The 10,326-nt window shown below is 52.9% G+C and overlaps 1 protein-coding gene across 1 annotated transcript; it reads left to right on the top strand.

The window, feature by feature from the left end:
- The first annotated feature begins 6 nt into the window (after positions 1 to 6).
- UNC119 (unc-119 lipid binding chaperone) lies at positions 7 to 5,770 on the top strand. Its single transcript, XM_006925002.3, has 5 exons — positions 7 to 274; positions 3,715 to 3,828; positions 4,351 to 4,453; positions 4,617 to 4,789; positions 5,054 to 5,770. The coding sequence occupies exons 1-5, from the start codon at positions 55 to 57 to the stop codon at positions 5,164 to 5,166; spliced, it is 723 nt and encodes a 240-aa protein (XP_006925064.1). The 5' UTR covers positions 7 to 54; the 3' UTR covers positions 5,167 to 5,770.
- Positions 5,771 to 10,326: the final 4,556 nt, after the last annotated feature.

The following is a 10,326-nucleotide window of genomic DNA, read 5'->3' as shown; positions in this document are numbered from 1 at the left end:
CAGCCGGAGCTGGCAACCGCGGCGGCAGCAAGCGAGCCGCGGCCCGGTGAGGCCATGAAGGTGAAGAAGGGTGGCGGCGGGGCTGGAACAGGGGCGGAGCCCGCTCCAGGGGCCTCGGGCCAGAGCGTGGAGCCCAAGCTGGACCCGCAGGCGGAATCCGAGTCTGGGTCCGAGTCGGAACTGGAGGCAGGCCCGGGGCCCAGGCTGGGGCCATTGCAGAGGAAGCAGCCGATCGGGCCCGAGGACGTGCTGGGGCTGCAGCGGATCACCGGCGGTGAGCACCGGCGAGGAAGCGCAGCCCGCGGGAGGGACTGGGCCCTCGTGGTGCGCGAAGCCCCCTTTCCCGCCCTCCCTCGGCTCCCCTCCCCCACCGGGTACCCCCTCGTCTATTTCTCTTGCCCTTTTTCCTCCAAGCTTGAGGGCTCCATGTCCTCCTTCCCCTGATCTCCTGTGTCCTCTCCTCTCCCTTAAGAGATTTTTTTCCACCCCACTCCTTTTTAAGGAATCCATTCCTCTTTCTCGTGGTGGAGGTGGGCAGCAGCTGCAACTGTGACCCTTTCCCTATGGAGTTTTCAGAGCCCTTTGAGGTCTTTCTCTGCAATAATGAGGAGGGCTGAGTGCAATCTGTCCTCAGGCCCCACCTTGGAGGCTAAGGGGAGGCTGAGTTACTTAGGTGCAATGAAGACCCTTAGGTCACCCTGACTTTTATGCCCTCACCTTGGATCCCCCAGGAAGTCTGGGGCTGTCCTCCCTAGGAAGGGACTTGAGCAAGGAGCAGGAAGCTTCATTGGGTTAGCTCTGGGCCATCTCAGGGGAGTGGATTAATGCCTCCCTTAGCCTGGGCTAGGGCCTGTCCTCTTCCTGGAAGCCTAGAGGTCTCCACTGTAGTTCAGTTTCTGAGCTGGACTGCCTAGGTTGAAGTCCTAGCTTTGCCATGTATAATTGGCTGAGTGACCTTGGGCAAGTGACTTCACTTCTCTGAGCATGTTCGTGTGTAAAATGGGGATAATGACACCTACCTTATAGGGCTATTGTGAAAATAAATTCTCTGATTTTGCACAGTGCCTGGTATGCTGTGCATGCTCTGTAAATAGGGCTCTTTTATGAGTACTACCAAAGTTCCCACACACTGCTCATGGCTGCTGCCTGGGTATTCGGGGCAAGAGAGGGGGTCATCAAAGTCAGAGAACAAGGACTAGAAAGTCTCGGCAGAGGTGGTGGCTGAGCCTCAAAAAACAGAAGACGTTTAGAGAGTCAGTGGCCTTCCACCTTGGCCTCATTCAACAGTAACCCTGCCCTGGCTCCTTCTGTGAGAGCAACTCTTGAGGTCTCTCTGTTGGGAGTGGAGCTAAAGGTGCTGGAGTAGACCTGAGCTCTGGAGCTTCAAGAGCAGCAGAGCCCAGGGCTGCCAGACAGACCCGTGGAAGGGACCATGATGGCAGGTCTAGGCCTGTACATCTGTACATCTGGGTCCCTGGGGGACCAGCTTCTCCCTCTTCTTTGAGCCAGGAAGCAGCCATTCTTGGCTGGGCCCCCAGAGTGTTGAGCTGCCCTTGCCCAAGCAGATACTGGTAGATGGAGGGGGCCTGAACCATTTTGATGTTGGTACTAGTTGGCAATAGCATTTAGGATTCAGGTTAGCTCTGGGGCAGAACTTCCTTAAAGGATGTCTGGAGGTCAGGCTGACCTGTCCAGGTCCTAGGTAACTTTAGGGTTTATTTTGCAACTATGGGAGTGTGGCGGCGGGGGGGTGCGTTCCAGCCCACATACCACCATTTATCTCCTTATTTGGAGGAAATTCATAGCCTTTAGAGATGGGTCATCTGGGGGATGAACAGAGAAAGGGGCTTCATGGGAGCCCTTTCCTTTGTAGAAATTGAGAACAGGATGCCAGGGCTTTCCACACTGGTACCTCCTGGTCTCTTCTGACCCTAATCACATAGGTCTGAGGTTTGCTCCTCCCGGATTACTGGGCCCTGAATCCAGCTTAGGAAGCTATTTGTGGCTGAGGGGAAGGGAGCAGTTGTATTCTGAGCCCTAGGCCACTTTGCCCCTACTCTGGCCTTACCCTGGGTCCCAGGCCTCGTCTTTCCCTGACAGAAGGGAGGTAGTGGCTATGGTGTTCCGAGCCATTGACATCCCCCATTCCTCATTTCTTCTAAGGATAAAGAGGTTGATAGGTTGAGTTTGCAGTAGAAGAGGCTGAGTGAGGTTAGACTGCAAGAAGTTGTTCCCAAATGAGAAAACAAGCTCAAAAAGTTGGAGAATGGGGGACGAGGGAGCTTTCCAGGAAGCTGAGATCCTGCTCCCAGTTCTGCTACTTCCTCTCCCTGTGCACTGCATCTTCTTTCTACCTCTTTGGTCTAGTGCTTACTTTCAGTGAAAGTAAGGTATGTTCAGGGTGAGGTAGGTACTGCCCACTTCCTTTCCTCCTGACTTCTCCCCACCATAGGCTGTGGTGGACAGCCCCTTCCCAAGCCCTGTGTAGTCCCTACTAGACCCCAGGGTGCCAGGTGGCTACCAGGAGAGCTTCATGGAGGGGGCTGCCCTAGGCTTGGGGAAGAGAGAATGACTTTACATTTACTTCCTCTTCCTGCCCCAGAGGAATAGGAGGTGGCCCAGGGGCCTGGAGGGTGATTTCCGGGCCTCTCTGGGGAGGAAGTCATGCTGTTCAGGCCAACAGCACCAGAGCCCCTCACTGCACCTCTTTGCTCCTCCTATTTATTGTCAGGGCCTCCCTGAGAACTTGCAGTTGCTGCTACAAAAGCAGTGAGGGTTGGATCAGGCCCTGGTATTCTTGACCTTCATCAGAAAGGGTCAGCCACTGTTCCTGGTTCATCTTCTGGGCACTGAGGACTCCCCTTATCCTCATGCACACCCCCTGCTGCACCTGCCACACCCTCTTCCTGTCCTCCCCACTCTGGGAGTGGCTCAGAGCCATAGCTGGGTATGTGACCTTTGAAGGGGTTCCCTCTGTTTGCTAAGACTTCCTCCCATTTGGAGATCAACAGGGAATGGGAGCAAAGTGGCCCCCTTCCCCCAATAGTCCAGGCTCTGGGCTTGAGTCAGCAGAGCTTTGGCTAAGCTGCTTAAGGGAGCTGGGCTTGTATAAGCTGCTTATGAGGAGGTGACTGGTGAAGGAACAGAGAAGGCGTTGTTCATGTGCCCCAGCAATACCCAGGTCAGGGAAAGTCCTTGTCTAACATACCTTGATGTAGTGCCAGGGGCAGCTATATGGTGGGGGTGGGGGTATCCTTCAGAGAAGAGCTGTGTCTCTACTGAGGCTGAGCTGTGTCACCCCCTTTTTAGAGTGAAGTTCCCAAATATGGGACTCTATCTTCTCTCATACTGGGAGCTCCCAAGTAGATTGCAGACCTATTTGGCACAAAGTCAACAAGCCAGCCTTGGCAAAGCAGAAGTTATACTAAGGGCTCTCAACTCCAGGATAGGAGGGAAAACGTGGGGGAGGTGGCTTTGTTCTCTGCCCTTCTCAACCCTGTCCCTCCCTGATCCAAGAGGCCACTAAGTGGAACTTTTTGTTCCCCCATTAGATTCCAATGACAGAGCTATGTCTCCCCCACATTGTGGGGGTTCCCCCAGGGCAGAGGCTCAATCCTTTTTCTGGAAGGCAGTAACCTTAGGGATCAGAGAAAGTAGTAGCTAGTCCAGGGTCCCACAAAAGCTGAGCTGGCAGCAGCCACCTGTCTCCCCTAGACTACCTCTGCTCCCCTGAGGAGAATATCTACAAGATCGACTTCGTCAGGTTCAAGATTCGGGACATGGATTCAGGCACTGTTCTCTTTGAAATCAAAAAGCCTCCAGCCTCAGGTGAGTGGCTGCATGGGCCATTGAGGGAGGTGGGCGAGAGATGTGAAGTAGGCTGCCCAGGGACTCCTCAGGCCTCAGAAGAGTCAGAGCAGAGCTGGGGTTTGGACCCCAGTATGCCCAGGAGTCGCCAAATAGGGTGGGGGACCTCTGCCTGGGGCTGAATCTCTTTTTTTCCTTCCCATCTGTTTCTGGGCTTGGACATTTTAGCATAGTCCTGTCCTTTCAGTTACTGCCAGTCTGCCCTCTGCAGGCCTCCCTGGGAACTGCAGTCCCAGAGACCCCAGGCCTCTGTGTCTCCTGTGGCTCTGAGAACCTCATTTGAAACTTTTGACCTGCTGACCTAGAGTTCCACCTAGAGCCCCCAGGTGGAACTAATTGGCTAAAGATCTGAACCCTCAATGTGCATCAGAATCTCCTGGGGGTTTTAAAAAATTCTGAGAGATGGGGCCCCTGGGGTGAAATACTGGGTGGACATGGGCCCCAGTCTGAAGCCCACTGAGCCCCAGATGGGGTGCATTACAGAGCGGTTGCCCATCAACCGGCGGGACCTGGACCCCAATGCTGGGCGCTTTGTCCGCTACCAGTTCACGCCTGCCTTCCTCCGCCTGAGGCAGGTGGGAGCCACGTGAGTTACTGGGCCAGGGGGCGAGGGCTGGGGATGAGGGTGAGGGTGGGAGTGAGCCCTTCCTGAGTTCTTAATGAGCCTCTCTTAGGAGCACTCTATCCTGAGCTTGGTTGGCTAGTTGACTTCAAGGCCGAGCTCAGCCCTGACCCCTTCTTTCATTCAGGGTGGAGTTCACAGTGGGAGACAAACCTGTCAACAACTTCCGCATGATCGAGAGGCACTACTTCCGCAACCAGCTGCTCAAAAGCTTTGACTTCCACTTTGGCTTCTGCATCCCGAGCAGCAAGAACACCTGCGAGCACATCTATGACTTCCCCCCTCTCTCTGAGGAGCTGAGTGAGTGGGCAGGGTCCTGTGGGCGAGGGGACTCAGAGACACCAAGCTGGGGGGAGTGTGGGTCTGACTCCCTTTCTTCTCACCCTGGGTCTCTTGTGTCTGGCCACCATTCTCATGTCACCTATAGGGAAACTTGGTCTCAAAGAGACTGGGGGAACTCTTTGAGGTTTTTCAGCTTGTCCCTGTCCCACAGTCCTGAAGGCCCTGCAGTGGCCTGGCTCAGGCTCCTGACCTTTGCCCCAACTGGCTGGGCCTCTCTTGCAGTCAACGAGATGATTCGTCACCCATATGAGACACAGTCTGACAGCTTCTACTTCGTGGATGACCGGCTGGTGATGCACAACAAAGCAGATTATTCCTACAGTGGGACACCCTGACTCCCCAAACTGCCCCCTACCTTAGGAGGGTCCTGGGCCCTAAACTGTGACTTCCCCAACACTTATCTCTCAACCCCAGGTCTTCTGCCTGGGGAGTGTTCCAGGAGCCCTGGACCCTGAGTCAGTGTTGGGAGGGAGGGTGCCTAATATCCCCAGTCTGTCATGAAGCTCATGGCAGACTGGCCTGGCACATGGGGTGGGGTAGGGTGGTAGGGGAGCTCTTTGCCTCCGTGTCCAGGAAGGCCTCCTGTGAGAAGAGTAGCCAGGACTTCCGGACAGCCTAGCTGGACCTCTTGAGCCCAAGTTTCAGAATAGCGTTCCCCTACCCAGGCTTCGATTAGGTTGGGGCATGGACCCATTCCTTGTCCCCTGCCCACCACCGACAGGCCATTTAGATTTGTAAATTCACAGATGAAGATCAGTGGTGGGTTCTGGCTGCCAAGCTTCCCAAGGGAGTCTGGGGCCTCACCTCAGCCCTAGCTTCCACCATCAGGGACCAAGATACTGCCTGAGGTATGGGAGAGACCAGCCCAGATTGCCACCTGTGGTAGGGGATGGACCAACTGTACATAGTTTTCAATAAACTCTTTCTCCTTTTCTGTTCTCTGGTTGTGGGCCAGCATGTGTGTGTGTTGGGGAGGAGCGGGGAGCAGGCAATAATATGGTCCTCAAGTTCTCTTGTTTCCTGATCCTCTTGGCCACCTAGAGTCAGCATTTAATACATGTTGCAGCTGGAAAGGGTTTTTCCCTTTGTGAAGGAGACCCAGACCCTGAAAGGGGAAGCTTTGGTCCAAAGTTGTAGCCAACCCTGACAGAATAGGGCTGGGACGAGGACCCCAACTCCACAGTGAAAGGGAAGGTATGATAATGTGGTTTTGTTCTCTCCCCTACCTTCTCTGATCCCCTGAGACCACTAGGACCACCAGGTTGTGCTTTTAGCCCTCATCAGAGAGATGGTGGACAGGGCTATGGCTAAGGCCTGGAGCCCTCTTGCTCTCAGCTGCCTTGGGGATCCCCCTGGCCTGGCCGCCCTCCATATAACACTGCCCCCAGCCCTATCGCAGACCCAGAGGAGTTCTTCATTTCCTTCATGGAGGAAATTCAGGAACTGAAGTGGGTGGTGAGCTTACCTCACACTACTGTTCTAGGCACTAATTTGGATACACCAGGCCTCTCTGGGCTGAGGAGTTAAATCTAAGTGCAATTCAGCTGGCTTCTGTGGAGCCCTTGCTGGGAGCCAGGACCTGGGCTGAACTCAGAATTCTAAAGTGAGTGAGACGGGAACAAATACTTGCCCCCAGGATAAGATGGACCGGACATATATAGGAGCAAGAGTCGCCTGCTTGAAGGGTTCTGGGGAGGATTCTTGGAGGAGGCAGCGATGGAACAGGTGCTTGAGAACGCAGGATGACTGACAGAGATGGGGGAGAGAGCATTTAGGGACAGGGAACAGCATAAAGCAAAGGATTGGAGGCAAGATGTCAGGTGTGTTCAAGAGAGTGAATATTTATGATATGAAAGGAAGACAGATCTGTGGAGTCTTGTTCAGGTGTTGGGGCTTTTCCTGAGGAGGATGGGGAGGCCACTGAGGAGGATGACCTGGTCACATCTGTGGCTGCTGAATGAAGAGTGGATTAGAAAGAGAGACATTAATAATAAGAGCTAATATACGTTGAGTGCTGGGCCCATGCTGGGTGCTTTATATGTGTTAACAGAATGCTCACAATCATTTCTAGGAAGGCACTACTGTTATGCTCACTGCAAAATGCAGGCCCAGAGAGGTTAGTTTGCCTTGCCCATGTTGCCGGTATTAAGTGGCAGTGTCAGGATTGGAATCCAGGCAGTCTGACTCCAGGGTCCATGCACTATCATACTCGAGGCAGAGGGACGCTGAGGAGGGTGTTGCAGGAATTTGGGTAAGAGATGAAGGCAACCTGAATTAGGTCAATATCCATGGAGACAGAAATAGATGAAGTTGAGATTTTTAAGAGGTGAAATCTCCAGGACTGGTGACTAATTGGATGAGGGGCCTGGAGGCAAGGAGGAATGATGGCTGAATCCCTGGTTTGTGACCCAAGTGTTGAGTGGGGAGGGATGTTATTATTGTGCTTGGGAACCCAGGTTGGATCAGGGAGATGATAAGTTCAAGCAGGGACCTGCTATGGTGTGGTACAGATATCCTGGAGGAGGTGAGCAGGAGGACACAGGAAATTTGGATACTGAGACCAGGAAGGGGTGGGGGCTGGAGATGGTGATGCCTGAAGGTCATTGGTCACAAAGTGGTTGCTAAAACTGTGATGGTGGCTGAGATTATGGGATCCCCAACTGTCACTACTGGTGTTTAGTGAACAGGGTGCAGAAATGCCACATGTCTTCCAATTAATGGGACACTCAGTGCTAATGGTCCACACTCCTAACTGAAGGTCACTGAATGAAAGCGTCTAACCCTAGGGAAGACCAGGGAGGTTTTGAGAGCAAGGTGGTGGGAGAGGAACCAGTGATAGAGACAAGAGGAGCAGTCAGAGAGGTGGGCACAGCAGCCTGCTTTAGAGCAGGCTATGTCAAAGCTAAGAGAAGAAAGAATTTCGCCAAGAAGCAAGTGGTCAGGAATTATCACACTGGTGAGGAAGGGGCATGAAGTGTGTGTGTTGGGGTTGGTTTACAGATGAGGCTGTATAGAAGTATTTAGAATTGGAGGAGGTGTTTATAGTGAACAAGAGGGACTTTTAGGACTACACAAGTGTCAGGAAGGGGACCCTCCCAACCACCTGATAACAGTCCTCACTGTGCTTCCTGGGTAGAGTTTCTCAATTGGGCCTGCTGCATTTCTACCTTCAGACAGTGGAGACGAGGTATGGGGGTGGGGGGGCGGGGCGGGTAGGGGAAAAGGGGGAAAGTAGGTTCCCTGTTCTGAGGTCCTCATCCCTGGAGCAGGTACCAGGTTGGTACTCACACAGAGGGGCCTGTGTCCCTTGGCCCCCTGCTTCCTTTTAAGTCTTCATGTCTCTGGCACTGGTCCTGCTGCTAATAGTACAAGTTGCTGCATTTGGTTCCTGGCACTTTCCCTAGGAACCTAGGGGCTCCCTGGGCAGTAGAAGGAGGAAGACAGGGTGGGGTGGGGCTAGTCCTGGCTCTGATCATAATGAGCTGTTGAACTTGAAGGTTGATCTGGATTTGCTGGATCTGGGCCTCAGATTCTGTCTCTCTGAAGTCAGATATTTTTGCCTTGATTTTTGCCTTGTGTCATGAAGACCCTATCTTTGGTTTGAGTAGGAAAGCCCAAACACTACAGGGAGACCCAATATTCATGCCCATCTGGGCTGGCCTGCAGGGCACACTTTGGGACTGCCAAACCCTTTGTAAAATACTGAGATGTTTCCCTTCCACCTGGTAAAGAGCTGTCTACAGCCCCAGTGCCTCACTAGCCTGTCCCGTCCTAAGAGCCAACCTCTACTTCCCCACCACCCAGCAACTAAAGCAAGAGTGCTTGACTTTCTTATGTGTTATGGACCCCTTTGTTATTGTCTGCCGAAGCCTATGGACAATAAGGTTTCTATGTACCTAAACTATATTGCAATCCTATATAGTTTATATATTAGAAACTATATATAGATACCTCTATATCTATTCTGAAATACCTGTAATGTAATATGAAGACATCTGTGATTTCTAATCTGTGATTTCTCTACCTAAGGTAAAGTCACAGATTTTGCAAAATCTATTGTGATTTGTTGCTGACATTCATAATTGAGGGAAATGCTAACTAAGTTTGAGGTAGAGATGAGTTGAAATGAAGGTATGATTTCTTTATCCAAGTACATGTACCCATGAATTCTAACCAGTTTTAGAACCCTCAGGTTTAGAGCCCCTAACAAAAGTAAAAATTTCCCCCAAATAGAGGACCTCCAGACCCTGCATCCATTCAGACTGTTGCTCGCCCTAAAATGGGGGTTGAACACAGGTGGCCAGCAGGGGGCAGCATATGAGCAGGAGTGTTGAGCCCAGTTTTAAAAGTTTAAGGGCCAGTCTGGTTACAAAGGAAAGTGAGACATAAAGTCCTATCTGCTTGCCACCTGCCTTAGTTGCATGGGTGCCAGCTCACTTGCAGGTGTGCTGAATGGGGTCATAGGACAGGTCTAACTGAGGGCCCTTGGAAATGTCCTCTACTCATGGCCTAGGCTGGAGGTGTAGAGTAGATTTGTCTGAACACTGAGGGTCTGAGTGTCTGAGGCAAGGAAATGGGTCCCAGTAAAGTTCTTCCATGAAACACTTGCCCGGTTCTTGGGGGCTTGGCCATCAGGACCGACGCCTGAGGTTGGTCAGAAATGGGATGCAACATCGCCTGGGCCTTGACATTGAGCCTTCACCCACTTTCCTCCACAGCCAGGGCTGGGCTGGCGTGGGCGAGTCTCCTTCTTGGGTGCACAGGCTGGCCAAGCCTTCTCCTACTCCCCACCCTACCCTATCCCTCTAGTCCTGGACCCAGCTTTAGAGCCTCTGGGAGGGAGGGTGGAGCTGTATTATGAGATCTTGTACAGAGCTGTCCTCTGGGGCAGGCAAGTAATGTTGGCCAGCCCCCAGGCCTGGCCCCTGGAAGAACTTTCTAAGCAGTGGTTGTTCTGAGAATTAAGGCTCATGTATGGGTATTTGACTCCTACAGTTTCCCCACCCCTGTTCAGGGAGAGTATGGGGCTGCCTCTCAGGCTGCCCTTTAGTGGCAGCAACCCACCTGGATGTGCCACCTGGGAGATGAGTCTGAAGTGGGACTGAGTAGGCCCCTGACCCTCCAGAGACCACTTTCCGGGGCCAGCACTGAACACAGCACCAGGCTATGCACCATTCATGTCAACTGTGGAATCCAGAGCCCCAGCCGGGGAAAGATGGGGGGCAAGAAGGCATCACCAGGCCAGGGAAGTGACTCCTTCTTGTATGAGGAGATGGCGGGTGTGAGGAGGGAGGGGGCGGATCTCAGAAGGAAGGGGTGTGTGGGGAAGACATCCTCTCTCTTCCTCTGGGCAAGAAGAAAACTTCCTGTACAACTACTTCCTGTATCCTTTAGAAGTTCTGGGAAGAAGCCCTGCCCACCTGCCCCTCGTCATCCCTGCACTGGTCAGGAAGTCCTCCTGTATGCCTCACTCTGGTTTTGGAAACGTCACAGTC

This window comes from Pteropus alecto, unplaced genomic scaffold (assembly GCF_000325575.1).
Source record: "Pteropus alecto unplaced genomic scaffold, ASM32557v1 scaffold98, whole genome shotgun sequence".
In the NCBI taxonomy this organism is placed as follows: domain Eukaryota; kingdom Metazoa; phylum Chordata; class Mammalia; order Chiroptera; family Pteropodidae; genus Pteropus; species Pteropus alecto.
This window is presented reverse-complemented; position numbering and strand designations above follow the sequence as displayed.